This window comes from Acomys minous (assembly GCF_964271855.1).
Source record: "Acomys minous genome assembly, chromosome: 4".
Lineage (NCBI taxonomy): Eukaryota > Metazoa > Chordata > Mammalia > Rodentia > Muridae > Acomys > Acomys minous.
Window position 1 is genome coordinate 43,583,395 of NC_140486.1, and position 18,917 is coordinate 43,602,311.

At 39.6% G+C, this 18,917-nt stretch overlaps 2 protein-coding genes across 7 annotated transcripts in view; one reads left to right on the forward strand and one right to left on the reverse strand.

Moving 5' to 3' along the window:
- Window positions 1-605: 605 nt before the first annotated feature.
- Window positions 606-5,985, forward strand: GPR151 (G protein-coupled receptor 151). Its single transcript, XM_084779623.1, has one exon. It carries the CDS (start codon window positions 1,512-1,514, stop codon window positions 2,778-2,780), a length of 1,269 nt encoding a protein of 422 aa, XP_084635749.1. The 5' UTR covers window positions 606-1,511; the 3' UTR covers window positions 2,781-5,985.
- TCERG1 (transcription elongation regulator 1) overlaps window positions 5,415-18,917 on the reverse strand; it is a 61,496-nt gene continuing 47,993 nt past the window's right edge. For 5 of the 6 annotated variants that reach the window (XM_084779619.1, XM_084779621.1, XM_084779620.1 and 2 more), the window contains 7 exons: window positions 18,526-18,676; window positions 14,490-14,654; window positions 13,900-14,082; window positions 10,078-10,257; window positions 9,365-9,448; window positions 7,645-7,745; window positions 5,415-6,452 (listed from right to left, as the gene is read on the reverse strand). In XM_084779619.1, coding sequence (XP_084635745.1) covers window positions 6,251-6,452; window positions 7,645-7,745; window positions 9,365-9,448; window positions 10,078-10,257; window positions 13,900-14,082; window positions 14,490-14,654; window positions 18,526-18,676 — 1,066 coding nt within the window. In that variant the 3' untranslated portion in view covers window positions 5,415-6,250. Of the gene's footprint in view, window positions 6,453-6,723; window positions 6,818-7,644; window positions 7,746-9,364; window positions 9,449-10,077; window positions 10,258-13,899; window positions 14,083-14,489; window positions 14,655-18,525; window positions 18,677-18,917 lie in introns of those variants that run through there. The other variant, XM_084779622.1, reaches the window with a different exon arrangement.

An 18,917-nucleotide genomic window follows, 5' to 3' on the forward strand; every position in this document is an offset into this window, starting at 1 on the left:
GGTTGTGTTTGCTTTGTTCTTGTTGCTGGGTGGCTTGTTTGAGATTTGTCGATTTTATTTTATGTGTGTGTTTGCCTGCATGTATGTCTGTACCTTCCAGCGTTCTTCATGTGCCGCCCCCCCCCCCCCTTTTCCTTCTCTGGATAAAACTGCAGCATTAGTACCAGGACCTAGAGGTGTGACTCACTGCCTGGCATTCTGACTGCCACACTGGAAGAATATCATCATTCACACTCAAGTGGGACAGTTCTGCCTGATCCCACCTGGCACTGCCCTTTAGGCCTTGGGCATTCTAGGCCACACTTTCTCCATAGGACTTTTAGGTAAATCCGTCTTCGGGTAATTTGTACCCTCTGCTGTGACTCCAGGCTGAGCACTACTGGTTCCCTCCAGTTGTCCACTGCCTGGCCAAGTCCGTGTCATCTGAGTTGTCCTCCTCCTAACCTTTCCGTTATTGTGTATTTGTGCATGGTATGTATGCACAGGCACGTGTGTCACAGTACTTGGGGAGGACAGAAGACAGCTCTGGGGAGTCTAGCTCAAATCCCTAGGGCTTGCATAGCAACTACTTTTTATCAGCTGTGGCACCTTGCTGGCTTTTCAACTTTAAATCGGTACTTTCTTTCAAGTCTCTTACATGTCTTCAACATAAACATTCTGAAAAGCTTAACTTAATCATTTGCCTTCATCACCATCATCGCTCTCTGAAGTCTTATCAGTAGGTAAACCAGTTCAGAGTTCCAAAAGTGCCTCCAGAAAATTCATAGGGAATTTTAGGTCATCCACATTTGGGTTTTAACATGTGTTTCCTTTTTTTTTTTTTTTTTTTTTTAACTACCTGGCTGTGCCTGCTTCGCCGTCAATTGTTCATTCGTGGAACTGACGTGGTACTGAGGGCTGAAGAGAGGAATGCTCCTGCCTGGAAACGGGAGGGACCAGGAGGAGAACACTGGTTCCTCAAGTGCGGACTCCCAGCAAAAGCAGCAACACCCTGTGAGAACGTGGTGGGAGAGCAGATTCCTGGGCCCTGTCTAGGCCGACTCTACTAAGCTATCAACAGGTCCTCATGCACGTGAAAATTCAAAGGACTTGGATTAACTGTAGCCTACTGAATTACAGATCACTCTGTACTTAGAAATCCAGTCAAGATTTTAGAAATAACTGATAGTGCTCCTCCCCTCTCCTGCCTACCTCCACCCCAGGGGAACATCCCTACTTACTTTCTCCTCATTCATCATTTATGGGGATGCTATCACTTTATGGGGCTGGTACTTAGTATTAGACTTGCTAATGAGCCTGTGGACACACTCCTGCTGCCTGTCATTCCATGCAGTTACAGGTAGACTGTGTGCAGCACGAAAGCTCAGCCGCCGACCTTCCATTGTCGGCAAACAAGCAAGAGGGTCCAGAGGTGTCATCAGTGTGGACAACAGAGGGCATTTTCCCCCCTCTGCAAAAGAGCTGAGAAAGACCACCTTAACAAGAAGCTAACATCTGCAGGGAGCAGCTGGATGGGAAAGGTGATGCCGGCAGCTGTCTTTGCAGACTCCAATTCCAGCATCATGAACGAGTCATTTGCTCACCTCCACTTTGCAGGAGGGTACCTGCCGTCTGACTCCGAGGACTGGAGGACCGTTATTCCGGCTCTCTTGGTGGCTGTGTGCCTGGTAGGATTTGTGGGGAACTTGTGTGTCATTGGCATTCTCCTTCATGGTGTTTGGAAGAGAAAGCCATCCGTGATCCACTCCCTGATTCTGAATCTCAGCCTGGCAGACATCTCTCTCCTGCTCTTTTCTGCACCTGTCCGAGCCACAGCATACTCCAAAAGTGTCTGGGATCTAGGCTGGTTTGTCTGCAAGTTCTCTGACTGGTTCACCCACACGTGCATGGCAGCGAAGAGCTTGACAATTGTTGTAGTCGCCAAAGTGTGCTTCATGTACGCAAGTGACCCAGCCAAGCAATTGAGTGTTCACAACTGCACCATTTGGTCATTGCTGCTGGCCATCTGGGTTGTAGCCAGTCTACTTCCCCTGCCAGAATGGTTCTTTAGTACCACCAGACATCATGCAGGTGTGGAAATGTGCCTCATGGATGTGCCAGCTGTGGCCAAAGAATTCATGTCAATGTTCGGTAAGCTTTATCCTCTCTTGGTGTTTTGCCTTCCTTTACTTCTGGCCAGCTTTTATTTCTGGCGAGCTTATGGCCAATGTAAAAAACAAGGTACAAAGCCTCAAAACCTTAGAAACCAGATGCGTTCAAAGCAACTCACAGTGATGCTGCTAAGCACTGCAATCACCTCTGCTCTTCTGTGGCTCCCCGAATGGGTCGCCTGGCTGTGGGTATGGCACCTGAAGGCCGGAGGTCCACTGCCACCACAGGGTTTTATAGCCCTGTCTCAAGTCCTCATGTTTTCCATCTCAACAGCAAACCCTCTCATTTTCCTAGTGATGTCTGAAGAGTTCAAGGCAGGTTTGAAAGGCATTCGGAAATGGATGATAACCAGAAAGTCTACAGTGGCCTCAGAGGCTCAGGGGGCACCAGCTAGAAACACAGAGGCACTTCAGGACAAGGCTCCATCTCCAGAGCCCCAGACATCCATTGCAGAGACAGACAGACATGGCTCTCCCAACTCCAACAGAGAGGAAACAGACAAGGCAGGAGTTCCTATTCTCCCTGATGTTGAGCAGTTCTGGCATGAGAGGGATGCTGCCCCTCTGGCAGAGGACAATGATCCCATACCCTGGGAACATGAAGGCCGGGAGACAGAGGGCTGCAATTAACAGACTTAAGTTTCAAAGAAAAACAAAATCATGCTTACTTGTACTGCAGCTTAGCAATATTGCTGACTTATAAACTGCCATTAGAAATACTTCTTTCTGCATTTTCAAACTATATAATCTGGTAAGTAGAATGGCACATAGTTTTGCTTAAGAATTCTCTGCCTAAAGAACTCAAAGTGTTATGCATGGACTTTCCCCAGTATCCTCCTTAGCCGCAGCCCTGCATGCACCGGATGGAGTAGTTTACCAGACTGAGCCCATGTTCTCTGTCTCTTCCTGGAATTGCTGTCCACAATCTATCAACAAGTTATAGTTCACTTTAGCATAGCTCAAAATCTGTATCTCCCTTGCTTTTTTAAAGTGTAAATTCTACTTATAATTTCCCATCACTTGCTTAATAAATGCTCATTTACTTGATGAAAAATCCATAGTTTTCCTGAGTGACACTTACAAAACAAAGAATAGTTCCTTCTGTTCTGGGCTAATCTCAAACCATAGCTATTTGGGGCCCAAGTAAATTCAAGTCTTGCCATACAGCACAAAAGCTATTTCAACCTTTAAAAACCTACGAGTGAGTTTTTTATTCAAAGTCTGAGAATATTAGTAGCCTAACATGACATTCTAGATCATAATGCAGAAAATTTTCAAATGCCCCTTCGCTTCCAAACTAAGAGTATTTTTCCACAAGTGAAAATGTCGTCTTCTTGATCTCTGTCCTCTGAAGGCAGACGGTAAGCTGACACTAATGACATAGGTATTAACTACTGATTAAAGGCAAGCATAAACGAGAATGGCGGTGGCTTTTCTTCTATCATTGAATTTGAACACCCTCAACTTTTAAAATATTACCGGGGTTCTAAGGTATGAATGGTCAAGTGTAACGAAGTATGGAAAAGCACACACAGAGAGAAAACCCAGCAGACTGTTGACAAAGAATTTAGATAAGAACAGAGTAATTGCAAGGACAATGCAGGGTAAAAGACAATAAAAAGGCATTCCTGAGTTCCTAAATGTGGAAATTTTTAGGAGAGCAGAATGCAGAAATGTATGAGCATACATTTCTCTCCCCTTTAAATATAAAAAGCATTATACACTCTTAATTGCTTCCTTAATGGAAATCTGGGACTTTCCACTGTTGGGTACCTCAGAGTAGGAAAAATGCCTCTAAAAAAGTAAAGGAGGAGTTTGGAGAACATTCTGTACCTACAAAGAGCGAGCTGCCACTCACAATGTTCAGTCTTGGCTACTTTACATAAAAGGTTGTGGTTTTCTTTTTAACACAAGACAAAGCTGCCTCCTTTTTCACTTGTTTCACTACAAATTGTATTTGAAGCTCTCACATTTAAATAAATAGTTTAGCCCAAGAATACAAAATAACTGCTTTGATGACTCCAGTTACACGAGGGGATATGTAGAGTATATACAGTGAGCTTCAAGTATGTAACATCTTGTAAAGAAATAAAAGTGATGCTTTACTACCTGTGCCTTGAATTATGATTTTAAACCATCACTCAGAACAAGAGGGTTTTATGGGGTAGCCTGACAAGACAATGTCCCAGGTTTCTGGGTTAGCTGCAGATACTGGAACAACAGATAATTATAATGAACCATTTGTTAAGAACTTGAGAGCCCTCAACTAAGGGGAAAAATCAACTCACACCTACAAACAATCCCACACAGTCAAGATCGCAAGCCATTTCTTTTCACTTTTCTACCATGACAGGATACAGCAAGTGTGCAGAAACTACCATGTGGGACTCAGAATAAAAGGTTTTAGGAAAGTCAGACTCCTGTAACAGTTATATTCCGTTTGGAAAGCATTTCAATTTGACTCCTTACAAAACTTAAAAGTCACTTGATAAATTTCAAACGTGGGGAGAGGATATAAATCCTGTTTATCACTTTTACAGCTTTCAATCCTGGTATGCTCCATTAATACCAGTCTTCAGCTGGTCACATGATTTCTACGACACTTAAGAGATTTATGCCAGGTACTAAAGAGTATGGATAGGAAGGTTATACATAACACAAAAATACAGGTCAGCTAGTATTCTTCTTTCTAGGCCTTGTTACCATCATGACAGATGGGAGAAAACAGGGAAGATAACATTTATGTCTTCTCATATGTCTTATTTATGTGACACTCTGGAACTAGCAGCCATAAGAACAATACAGAACTTACAAGGGGGTGGGTGGTGGGGGCTGGGTAGGGAGGTGTTAAGCCAGAAAAACGTAACTGAGCATCAAAAGTAAGCTCATGGTATGACACATGACCAGTTGAAAGGATGCTCAGAAGGCACAAACTTTTGATATGTTAGTAAGACAGACACAGAAGACATAAGAATTACAATATCCTTGCTATTAAGCAACAGGTAGCATTAAAAGACTCTGAACACACATACACGCATGCACGCCAAGTAAAAAGAAAGGGAGAAAAGGCTTTCTACAAAAATGTCTTGTCCTTTATATTGGAAACACAGTATTAGAGTCAAGCCTTTAAACACAAACACTATCCAAGATTTAGTTGTCTCAAATCTCACATGCTGCTTTCTTTAAAAACAAAAAACAAAAACAAAACAGGCCTAAGAGTTTTTAAAAAATATATTGTGTAACAATAATCATTTACAATCCACATATATAAAAAGGTTGGTTTATTGTAGTTCAAATACATAAACTGAACATTCAAACATCTTAACATTAAACTTTAGAAACAAAAGTTCAACATTCAAACAGGGGTAGTTTACAAAGGGAACACCCAGAAAGGTAATTTTATTGTCTAATTGAGAATATTGGTAGAGATCATTCATCCAGTGGAGAATAAAGTATGTTTAACCAGGATTCTATTCTGGCCAACATGTTAGCTATGAATGTGGTTCATACTTGAGAAGAAATTACTAAATCTTCTCCTGGGCTAAACAAGACTTGGCCTATAACTCAGAGGGGGAGAACCAAAGCACGTGTGTGAACAAATGCAACTAACTGTTCTTTAGAGAAAAGGGTAAAAGCATGTCCATTATAATATTCATAGTCTCTGGAAGAATTCAATTCAGTGTTTTCTCTTTTACCCGCTTAAAAAACAAAATAAAAACAAATCCCCACTTCAGTTTCTGGAGTCTGTGGTATTTGCAAGCTCCAACCACAAATGCTCCTGTCTTGCCAAGTAACACTGCTAGGAAGAACACCACCCATCACTGACTTCCACGCCTCATTTAAAGGATGATTTTTAGTTTTAAGATTTTAAATTTACTAGAGACAGCCTATATTTGAGTATGTATGTCAGTCATGCCACACAAAGAAAAGCATTAAATATTTCAAAGTGTTCTGTTCAGAGACTGCCCACACTGCTGCTCCTTCTGTTCGTCAGGTGGTTATCCAATAGGTTGACTAATGCACATATATGTAAAAACCTGAAAATTTGGCTCATGCAAGTGTTTTCAATTAGCAGAGAGCCCATGGAAGGGTATTTAGAATTATTTTGTTGATCGTCTAGTGGGCTCTGATGCTGTGGGAGGTGGGGGCGGACCCCGACGATCCAGGTCATCAACGTATGCCACGATTAATTTCCTCCTCTCCTCTGGGACACAGTCCAGTACTAGATACCGTTTGTCATTCTGCAAAATTTTTTCTACATCTTTCAGGTGCTGGTCAGATTCTTGGATTAGCTTTTTGGATCTGAAATAAATAAATAAAAAAAAAGCACAAGAATTACTGACTGCTGTTCGCTGGTCTTTCAGAAATGAGCTGGAAATGTCCATCTAGTTCCTAATTGTGTTTCCACTTTTTTAAAGAAAAATTTCACTGCAGCAGTCACCTTTGTAAATCGCCTCAGCAAAGACTCCAGGGAGTGAAAGGGCCTCAGAAGCTGAATTACCCTCCCACCCCTACTGGTGGTCCCTCCAGATCAGGGCTGAGGGTGGGTAGGTAAATCTTGCCCGTGCTGTACCTGTTCTGTGGATGAACAGAGGACTTCAGTCTGCGGGGCTGCCAATCCCAGCATCTTTCACAAGCTTTCACTTTCACATCTTTCACTAAATTAACTATAAAAATGTAGAAAGAAGTCTTACTTCACATCTAATTTAAAAGCCCAAGCTGATGCAAAACATTAAGGATCCTGACCAAAAAATCCAAATGACAAAACTCCTAAGAAGCACGCCCTCAGCACTATCTGTCCTCCCGTGCACACCCTTCCTTCCTCAACATTGTCTTTTAAAGGAAGAAATGCTGGAGCGTGAAGCCTAGCTGGTTTCCTGCATGAGGACCGTAGGGCATGCCGAACTGTTCCCTGATGAAAGGTTACTAGTAGTGGCGGACTACTAGGTGCACTACACAAAAACCTTCTATTGTAAGGGCTCTGATTTTCAGGGGTTTTTGGTTTTTTGTTTTGTAAAAATAAGTATAACCAGAAACTGTCTTCTCGAGGAGGGAAAAATTATTTTTCTGCCTTGAGAAGATACATCAGGCACTCATGGTCTAACCCCACTCAAAAGTCTTCAGAGGAGGCAAAGATGAGTCATAGTGCAGGATTAAAGTCTCTTTCTGAATGACACTTCTTAAAGAGTTGAGGGTGCTCAAAAAACAAAAACAGCAACAACAACAAAAAAGCAGTGAAGTAAAAATAAAAGTGTACTTTAAAACTGGATGTACATAATACAAAATAAGAATTGACATCTGGGCCCTTTCTTTAAAAAAAAAAAAAAAAAAAGAGTGCTGTGGAGCAGCCTGCACCTGCCCTTGAGGAAAGCTGGCGTCTTCCGACTCCTACAATTAACAATGTCAGCATGTGTGTGAGTGACAGTAAGCCCTGGCCGTTAGAGTACAGGCTAGTGGACAATGGCTGCCAGTGGGAACACCACACCACACGTACCTATACGTTATGAATTTGGTCTCCTTCAAAAGGGTCCTGAAGTCAGCTTTGGCAGTGATGTATTTGTCTCTGATGTACTCTTCAAACTCCCTTTGTTTTTTCTGCAGGGAAGGGGAAAAGTAAGATTAAAGGAGAAAAAAACTTCTTAATTAAAGCGGCAATCTGTGAATCCTGTAATAAAATTCAAAAAAGAAAAAGACAAGGCAAGGATATATTTTTCTTTCTATAAAACTTACTGTAGTATATTGCAAAGTACATTTTTAAGGAAGAAAAAAAAAAAAAAGGAAAGCCACAAAAATGTGGAATTCAACTAAAATGAAACTCAGCTCATTCTGTAGTGTTCTACAGGGATGTCTCCTAAGTTGTCAGGAAATAAGCCCAACATAAGCAAAAAACTAAGGATCAAGCATTCTCTTCCTATAGAGTGCATATCTTCAAACACAATGACACAACGAAATATAATGTATGGATTCACAAAGCAAGAGAACACTGGGAGCATAAGTACATACTGAGTACTTAGCCTTTTGGTGAGAAAATTGTAATGAAAGTTATCTATTATCTACTCCTTAGAAATAGCCAGGTAAACTAGAAACTGACAGTGGGTCTGCTGGTGAGCCTATCACTCTTTCCCGGTCATACATATTTTGTGATCCACACATCAAAAATTCCACTCACTACAGTTGAGCAAGGTTTGAGAAATGTAGTCTAGAGATGCCAAACAGTAACAAAATAACAAGTAAAAGGCAAAGGGGCAGAATGTATTATAGTAAGCTGTTTTTCTGTATTAAGTGAATTTGTTTCCTACACAGAAGGCAGAGGGCACGGACGGGCTTTGCTTTTAATATTTCATGCGTTACACACTCTGCTTCTGTAAAGTCTCCTTTCCAAGAACTTAGGAACTCACACCGCTTGCCAGTGTGGCTTAATAGGAAAGTGCGTTGATAGCTTAGTACCAGGCTGAACTCAGTCCTAGCCTGAACATCAACCTAGCAGAAACTGACTATAGTTCCATTCAATTGGTAAGATCCTTAAATACAAACTCAACCCTCATAATAAAAAAATATAAGCTTTTATATTACTGCTTTCTTATTACTGTATGGTGTACAATTTTTAATATATGTACTTAAAAGCCAGGCATTGTGGTGCACGCCTTTAATCCCAGCACTAGAAAGCAGAGGCAGGTGGATCTGTGTGAGTTCAAGGCTACTCTGGACTACAAAGCAAGTTTCAGAACAACTAGGGCTACACAGAAAAACCTTGTCTTGGAAAACAAAACAAATGGGGCTGGAGAGATGGCTCAGAAATTAAGAGCACTATCTGTTCTTCCAAAAGTCTTGAGTTCAATTCCCAGCAACCACACAGTGGCTCACAATCCATCTATGATGAGATCTGGTGCCCTCTTCTAGTGTGCAAACACACATGTGAGCAGAATACTGTACAAATAATAAATATATATATTTTTTAAAACAAAAACAAAGTAACTTAAAATCCTGGTTTATATTTCATACACTTTAATTTAATCTATTTAAAATGACCACTTTCATGTTTGGTAAGCCACCAGTGATATAATTATGTACCTATCAATGTTCATAAACGTCAAGGTATAGTAGTGCACATATGTGCTCAGCTAAGGCAGGAGGTTTATTAAGAGGCCAACGTGAACTACATAGTGAGTTTCATGTCCACCTAAGTGCCACAGGAGATAGATGAATCCTCTTACCCTGTCACTGGATGAGAACTTAATGCACCGAGGATCTTCCTTAATTATTTTTTTTACTTCTTTCCATGTGGATGTTAAGGTAATCTTTGGGGGAAAAAAAAAATGAAAACATAAATACATTTCCCTTTTACTCAGGGAGTCAAACTACAGCACATATGGTACATAATATTACACACTGACCTGCAGTCTCTTGTACTGCCCAAGCGTAACTGGACTAGTTAGGGACAGGGAGCAGCTTTAATGCAATTTCTTTTTGCTGGCTTGCCACAAGTTATTTTCATGGCCACACTTTCAAGGTGGCCTAAGACCTGCAAACCCTGTATTTACATGGGCAAACATCATAACTTCTGAAGAAACCATCACCATAAAGAGGAGATAAACAGGAACAAAACCTGGATGACAAAGCGTACAAACTGCCAAATAAGGGGCACCACACTGCAAACGGAGGAAAAAGAAGGAGAGCCCACTGATAACGCACATGTAAGGAAGCAGCTATACATGTGGAAGCTGCAAAAAGAACTAACTCCTGACTAGTGAGAACGTTGTGACATGTTTAAAGAGAAAAAAACAAATGAGAAGAAAATGCCATAAAGCCTAAGAACTCAAACGATGGATCTGAACAGAACACTAAACATCATGTCAGTATTCTGTGTCATCAAACTATAAATGAAGATTGCAGGGGATGAAAAACAAGGACAGTAAGGGACTCTCACCGCAGAAGTCTCATCCAGAAGCTGCCTAAAGTGTTCCCTTTTCTTTTTGGTAAGCGCTTCAATGTGTTCGTTAAAAAGCTTCTCTTTCTCCTCTCTCTCCAGTAAGGACCCAGATTCCCAGCGGTGGTCTTTCCGGAGGGTCCTTCTGGTATCAGACCACGACACATCAGAAGAGCGCACCTAAAAAGAAGAACAGCATGTATGTGTGGCACACACCCCACCAAGTAGATTTTGCATATTCACACAATAAGCAGCTCAACACTGTAGTCAAGAATGCTCAACTTCAGCCGGGAGTGGTGGTGCACGCCTTTAATCCCAGCACTCGGGAAGCAGACAGGCGGATGTCTGAGTTCAAGGCCAGCCTGGTCTACAAAGGGAGTCCAGGACAGCCAGAGCTACACAGAGAAAGCCCAGTCTCGAAGCCCTCCTCCCGCAAAAAAGAACGCTTAACTTCATTTGAGTTTTACAAAGAATGTCACATTCAGAAGCTTAAAAAATTTCTGAAAAATATGTAGATCCCTTCGACTAGAGTACTTCATAAATAAATCTGTGTTAAAAGACCACTTTAAGCACAACTTTCAGTAAATAAATTTGTTCAGGACACTAGCTTAGTATCAAGTGAACAAACAACTAAGCAATGCACATTTCTAATGGCTTAAGCAAGAAGCTTGCGGTAACATTTTAGCTAAGAAGTCTACCACAAACTCTACAACAGAAATTGTAACTCCCAGTGATGAGCTGTATGACGAAATAAATTCTCAGGCTGGATGTAGGAGGAGAAGATGAGGAGCCAATTATCTTCCATCAGTACTTATGGCTTAAAAAATATTTTACGTCTCTAAATGCTATTTCAACTAAAAGTAATGTTACTTTTTGTCTTCTTCTAGCACTAAATATCTCTTCCCCAAAAAGCAGTACAACAAACCTTGAGCTCAAATCTGGACTTACTAACCAACCTACTAAAAGTGACACTTCTAACCCAAAAGCAAAAGATCAAAGTAATATACAGAAATCAGTGAGCATGACAAAGCACATTCACAAAAATTAAGGGTAAAAATTGTATGATTATCTTAATACGTATAGGAAAAAAGAAAAACCACCATCAATAAAATTCAGCACCCTTTCATAATAATAACTCAAACTAGGAGCCAGAAAGGTGGTTCAGGAGGTAAAAGCACTTGCTGCCAGCTCAATGACCCAAGTCTAATTTCAGGAAACCACACGGTAGAAGCAGAGAACTCCTGAAAGTTGTTCTCTGAGGCCCATACATACTGCATGACCCAAGGGTACACACACCCTCAGAAAGATGGATGGATGGATGGATATAATTTGTATAAACTCAATAGACTAGATTCGGAGGAATGTAATTCAATGCAATGTAGACCACCTATGATAGATAGCTTCAAAAGTGAAAAGGGAAAACATTTTCTTCTAGGATATGAGGTATTAGGATATCCACTCTCAGCCCTCTTTCTCAAAACAAAGCAAGAGGAAAACGACATCTAAACAAGAGGGTAGGGTCTGAAACATCTCTCGTTGCTCATGACATGATCTTACATATAGAAAAAACCCCAAGACTCCACCAAAACATGATGAGACTTAATAACTTTAGTAAAGTTAAAAGATTCTAAAAATTAGCAGAGGCAGGTGGATCACTGTGAGTTTGAGGCCAGCCTGGTCTACAAAACAAGTCCAGGACACAGAGAAACCCTGTCAAGAAAAACCAAAACAACAATAACCACCACCACAACAAAACAGAATACAAAAATCACGATACAAATGTTAGTAAGATTTCACAATCAAAATGTAAAGTACATCAACACCCTCCTCCCAAAAATAGTAAGTATAAATTTAAGTAAGGAGTAAATTACTTGTATCCTAAAAATTACTCAACATTGATTTTTAAAAATTGAATGAAGTACAAACAATTTGAATGTTATTTTGTGCCCACTGATTATAGAGAAACAGTTCTTAAGTTCCTATGGAGTTACATGAGCCTAAGAGCCAAAGACAATCTTGAGCACAATGAACAAAAAACCAGAAGCATCACACTTTCTGATTTCAAAATATAATTATAATAATATTAACATTGAAAAAAAGACAAGGTAAGAGAAGACATCAAAGATCCAGCTTGCTCATCAATACCATCAACGGCAAATAAAAGTTAAGTCATACTGTAATGACAGGAAATAGGGGAGAAAGAAAAGACAGGAAAGAAGAAAAGTATATAAATATAGAATTTCTTTAACATTTATCAAACATCTAAATATATGCTTGCCATTGGAACTATACAACTAAGTAAGATACTGTCATTTCCTTCAAAGAGCACACTTGTATTCTCTGTAGAGCAAATGCAGTAAGTGCTATAGCGGTGCATGCTAAACACAAGGAGACAGTGGGTGGTGAGCAGCCTCAGGAGTGGTTCGGTGCACTCTTCAAGAGTCGAAGGTATTGACTACAGTAAGAAGGTGAACAGCTGCCACAGACAGAAGGGTGATTCCTTATGTCCAACAAAGCTACAAACCAAGAACTGACAAGGATGAAGAGAGAAAGTGCAGACAAGGAACGGTTTTTTACTATCTCCAAGGAGCTATGGTGGTGAACTCCTGTCAAGGCAAGAGAATCAGTACCTAAGGCCAGCCTGGCCAACAAAGGAAAATAAATCTCAGAGTAAATAAACAAAGAAATTGAATTGTAAAACAAAACCCACAAAAGAGCTGAATTTGACTGGCAAGCAACTGCCAACCTTCACCTCCTTTAAGCAATCAGGAGACAAAATGAGGTTTGCTCGGAACTGCAATGAAAACAAGTGACTTAGGGGAATGTCAGGAAGGAGATTTCAAATTACTGAAACTATCCAGTATGAAGAACACACACACACACAAAATAAGCAGAAAGAAGAAAAGTGAAGTGACAGCAGTAGCAGGAAGAGCCCGGCTAACCACAGGAGGTGGTGTACAAAGGACAAGGGCAGGGGCAGCACAGCAGATACCTCAGCAACTGCAGGGCTGAGGCAGAAAACGTTCAACACAATCCTGAGTCCTCTCATGGGCCAGTACCAGTCAGTCCTGTATCTCACACTGTCTGCAGTATAAGAACTGATCATCATGATGAGGACCCTCAACCAGCAGTTCTCACCCTGTGGGTCACACATCGCATATCTACACTAGGTGTCATAACAGTAGCAAAACTACAGTTATGAAGTAGCAACAAAATAAATGTATGGTTCAAAGTTGTAGCATTAGGAAAGTTGAGAACCACTGCCCTAAACTATCAAGGAAAAGTAGTCCAATTATGCTCAGCATACTATTACAACAGCAGGTGTCTAACAGCTTAAGATGGCTTTCAACAAAGGCAATTTTTAAAAGTTTTGAAGTTATGAATTTTCATTCTTTAAAATATCTAAATTTGAAATTCTATAAATGCCAATAACCACTAATACCAAGAACTTGATTTTTTAAGAGACATGGTTTCTCTGTGTATAACCTTGGCTGTCTTATACTCAATTTGTAGACCAGGCTGGCCTCGAACTCATAACGATTCACTTGCCTCTACCGATTTTTGTATTCCTTTAACTTTACTAAAGTTATTAATTCTAATAGTGTTTTGGTGGAGTCTTAGGGTTTTTCTATATGTAAGATCATGTCATAAGCCTGCCTCTGCCTCCTTGAGTGCTAGGATTACAGGAGTGTGCCATTGCACCTAGCTCAAGAACCCAATTTTTAAATGCTCCGGAAGTAATAAATTATTTCATAATCAATTTACAGAACATAGGTAATAAAATGGACTTCCAAAGTCTAGTATTCAGAAGGAAAAAAGTACCATGTCAGACAGAAGAGCCTTGAAGTTCTGGATGGCTTCTTCCCGCTTGTGCTGTTCTCTCTCTCGGTCAATTTCTTTAGTTTGCTCAGAACGTGCTTTTTGAACTTCTCTTTCTCGTTCTCGAAGGCTTGCCTCAATTCTGGCTTGCCTTTCCAGCTCTTTTTCCTTTTCTGAGTCTAAATTCTGTAAAAAATAAAATTACATTATCATTCTTGCTTCATTTAAGATTTCTTCATAATCAGGTGGTGGTGGCAGCATCTTTAATCCCAGCACTTGGAGGCAGATAAATCTCTGCCTACGGGGAGCCTGGTCTACAGAATGAGTTCCACAACAGCCAGGGCTACAGAGAATACACACAGAAACCCTGGTTTGAAAAACAAAAAGAAACAAACAAACCAAAACACCCAACTTGCCGACACTATTCAAATATAATATTTCCCCAAAATATTTCTAAATATGTCTTCCCAGTCAACTATGACATTCATAATTTCATCTTCTTATTCAACTATGATAAAAATTCCACCCCCAACATCAAAACAACATAAGCAACGTAATACTCAAGGTCTAACATTGGTAAGCATTCTGGTTACCTTAGCTATTTTCTCTATGTACTGTTTGAAAAGGTCTTCTCTCATTGACGAGCTATCCACCGCTTTGTATCGTGGGTCACTCTCCACTTTGTCTTTTACTTTGCTCCATCGAGACTGACTGTCCAAGTGATGATTAGATAACAGTTCAAAGAAATCCGACTTAATCTACATTGTAAAACAAGAGCAGGATAATGCACTATGAGAACTTCTCCATGTCTAAGCAACTAACAAGCCACCCACAGCACTTAGGATGCGTAACCTCAGAGCGCAGGGCTGCCATGTTTTCATATGGAACATGAACTGACCTGCAGCGTCTTAACAAGAGTCAGTGCCAGTAAACTATTTAAACATGAACACAGTAAAAATGACTAGTTTTTAAAACTAGATGAATAATTTTTGTTATTAAAAGAAACATTTAGAAGTCACTCAACACAAATAGAAAGTATTTATGACCTGCTGTCAAATGTCTAATATAAAGGGATAAAAAATTTATACTTTTGCAGGGCAATGGTGGTGCACACCTTTAATCCCAGCACTGGGGAGGCAGAGGCAGGACGATCTCTGTGAGTTCGTGGGCAGTTTGATCTACAGAACAAGTTCCAGGGCAGTTAAAGCTACAAAGAAACCCTTATCTCAAAAACCAAACCACCAGCACTCCTTCTATTTGCTTTTAGAACCACAATCTCTACGCCTACCTTCATAAGAAAATGAATTCTCTAACTATAGCCATTAGGGTACAACAGCAGCTAGAGTCTGCACTTTTAACTAGTAAGTACTATTCATTCTGCTATCAAGGCAGAGTAGACACGTTTGTCAAGTACTAAACTAAGTGTCAAAGTCCCTGAGGAATACTAAACCTAGACCTCTACTCCAAGAACAGTCTGTTTAATAGGGAGGAAATGTGGGAGGAACTTGCTTAAATGTTCATCATTTGAATTACTACGTACTGCTGCAACATAGACACCCTACGTCAGCTCAACAAGATTCTGGCCAATCTTTTACCACAGAGATTAAAACTCTCCCTTCCTGCCTGACCATGGAATGAGAAATTAAGAAATGACCAAGAACCTTTAGATGTGTGGCACAAGAATCATGCTTTCTGTCTTTTCCCATTATTAATTCCTCTCAGAACTGCACTTTCTCCTAACAGAGACTTTTGAGAGGTTATGTTCTTGAAAACCATTTGTCAAGTTCTAAGACAAAGAATTTCTGCATTAGAAACCTTTTTAAAAACCGGAGGAGCCAATCAGCTATGGATTGTTATTAAACTTGAACCTTTACTTAGTTGGAGTAATAAGAAGTGCTCATAAACCCAGTTTTTCAAGTATTAAAGTATTTGATGAATAATATGATTTTACTATTCACCTTGCCAACGTTGTATCTAATAAATAACAATTCCTGGCTGTGTTTGGTAACTAGAAGGCAAGACGTACACTACATAACACATGTGCCACAGAGACTTCTTCTAGGCCATGGGGACTAAATAACACATGTACTGTGCCACAGAGACTTGTTCTAGGCCACGGGGACTAAACATGAGATGAGAACTGTATAGTTTTTAACATGTATGATAGATACATAAGTACTATAAACTCTTAAAGTCCTTTTATTGTGGGCATTACCATGATGTGCTAAAACTGATAGGCATGAAAGTAGTCAATACCTGAATAAATGGCAAAAGCTGAAAATTTACCACCAGCTTATTAATTCATAATCTTTTTCCTGTTTTCTATCCTCGCCACAGCAAAAATAGTTACACTGTTCACCACGAAATTAAAAGCAACAATTTTATTTTTCATTGTTGTTGTTTTTTGTTTTGTTTGGTTGGGTTTTCTTTTCTTTTCTTTTTTTTTTTTTTTTTTTTGAGACAGGGTTTCTCCATGTAGCCTTGGCAGTCCTGGACTAACTTTGTAGACCAGGCTGTCCTCGAACTCACAGCAATCCACCTGCCTCTGCCTCCCGAGTGCTGGGATTAAAAGTGTGCGCCACCACTGTCCAGCTTAAAAAACAACAATTTTCTAATAGGGTTAACTAACTCCATTGCCTGCAACTTCAAATGTGTGTTTATAAAGAATGAAGTCTTTATAGTGAGTAAGCAGCAATAAACAAAAACTTGAGTGCTGGCTTCTGCAAACAAAACACAAACAAGTACAACCAACTCTAAAGACATATTTTTACAAAATGAAAGCTACACTGAAGTGAACACTTACTAGTCACACCTCCTGCTACTGCTGCCAGCCTTACCTAATCAATAACCAGTTAGTTTTTTAAATTGTAAGATTAACAGTAACAATACAGAGAAAGTGATAACATTTTCATTAACCAAATACTTCGCAAAATGTGAACATAAAAATCTATTATATTTAACCCTTACAAAGTCATTCTTTATTCTTTAAATTAGCTCAGCCTCCCATCTTTATAACCCAGAAGATAAAGACTTGAAAAGTCTATTTGTTATCCTGTCCCTTCAATGTTCCTCTTACTATACCACATTCTGGCACATCAGGGTAAAAAGTAAAACCAGTATGTTTAAGTACCAGGATTGCAGGATCCACAGCAGGGAACCCTCCAACACCATGTGCACCAGTACGAGCAACATAAAATTCTAATTATCCCAAACATGTTTAGACAATTCATAAAAAATCCAATTTGTGTAAGTACAACCATACACTATCAAATAATAATTTACTTGGTTTTCTCTAATCAAATACATTATTCTAAAGGTCAAAAGTAGGGGCTGGAGAGATGGTCCGGCAGTTAAGAACACTAGCTTCTCTTCCAGAGGACCAGGGTTCAATTCTCAGCATTTCATATGACAGTTCCGCTTAGTTCCATGGCTTCTGACACCCTCAAAGAGGCATACATGCAGGCAAAATGCCAAGGCACATAAAATAAAAGTTAAAAATATATACTTTAAAAAATTTAAAGTCAAAAGCAGTAATTTACTTATATGATTCTAAATGAATATATAAAATATTTATGCAACTTTTTGTTTACATGATTTTCTGAATGTTTAAGAAGCATAATGAGTAAGTCACCTGTAAAATAATTCTATAAAATTTTATTCTGTAGCCCAATATATCAGATGACCAAAGTTCAGCTATTTCTGTTGAAAGCTGTTTCATCTAATACTCTTACTATGCTAATTGAAAGTTTTCTTTTTTTTAGTTTATTAATTTATTCATATTACATTTCAATTGTTATCCCATCCCTTGTATGCTCCCGTCCATCTGTCTGTCCCTCCGTCCGTCCCTCCCTCCTGCTTTCACCCTATTCCCCTCCCCTATGACTGAGGGGACCTCCTTCCCCTCTAGAAAGAGTCTTCTTAACAATGAGACTTAGGATTACTTCTCTAACCAGTCTTCTTAATAGAATTTCTAACATTTTAGCTTCCCACAGTAAGCAGCAATTCTGAATGTCAGGAATGATTAGGCTCCAGAGGCTATTTCCCCATTACAAAGCACACTGGAACACTCAGGAGAATGACTGTTTTGATGGCTCACACACCACTGGTGCCATCTCCCCACTGTTCTGCCTCCACAGTGGTGAGCTCTCTGTTCCTGACATTGCTATCAAATGACATTTCAGATGCATTAATCTTTAATAGCTGACCTTTAATTCTGATAAGCAATAATTTATATGTAAGATACGTTTACTGAAAGATTAGAAACTTACTAAAATAATATTTTATAGAATACAAAGATTAATTAGTTCTTTGAAATTCAAATGTCAGTATTTATAAGGACTTCTGAAATCTTAACACACTTTAGTTACCACAAAGCTTGCAGTTCTAACACCCAGCTCCAGGTTTACCAGACACCATATTTAACAGAATTAAAAGCAATTCTAAATAGTTTACTGAAGTTCCTAAAATAAGCATTATGAAAACAAAGTGATCATATATGTATATCAACAATTGTGCAAATTAAAAGAAAACAAGCATCCAATTGCTTATGGCTGCAAGCAAGGTTAGGAAACAGTGCACTCATTAGGTCCTCACCTCATTGACCAGACCACTAGAACCAAGGCATCTTACCTTCTCACCTCTGGTCTTCGAATCTTCTTTTTCTTTCTTCCTTGCAGCTGCCACAAACTCATTAAACAATGCTTCTCTATCTTTCATCTTTTCAATTGCTTTGAATCTTGAATCTTTAGCATGCTTGGCAGCAAATTCACTAAAAGTGGCTCTGTAAAAACAATGGTCACCATGCCAAGTTTAGTTGACTATTTCTGTTTCTAAAACAAGAATAAAAGGAATACACCACTTTCCTAGCAAGAAAATATGCCAGACACGTAGGCCCCAAATCTGGAAAGTAGCCCACAGGAAGGAACAGAAAGAGCTAATGACTGAAAATGTGGTTAGTGGTTATATGTCATCAGCCCAGACTAGGGGAATATAATAAATTACTTTTTAATAAAGACACACCA

Bases quoted from the DNA above. Each gene is read 5' to 3' on its own strand.
- GPR151 (XM_084779623.1), top strand. From the start codon at position 1,512: ATGGGAAAGGTGATGCCGGCAGCTGTCTTTGCAGACTCCAATTCCAGC.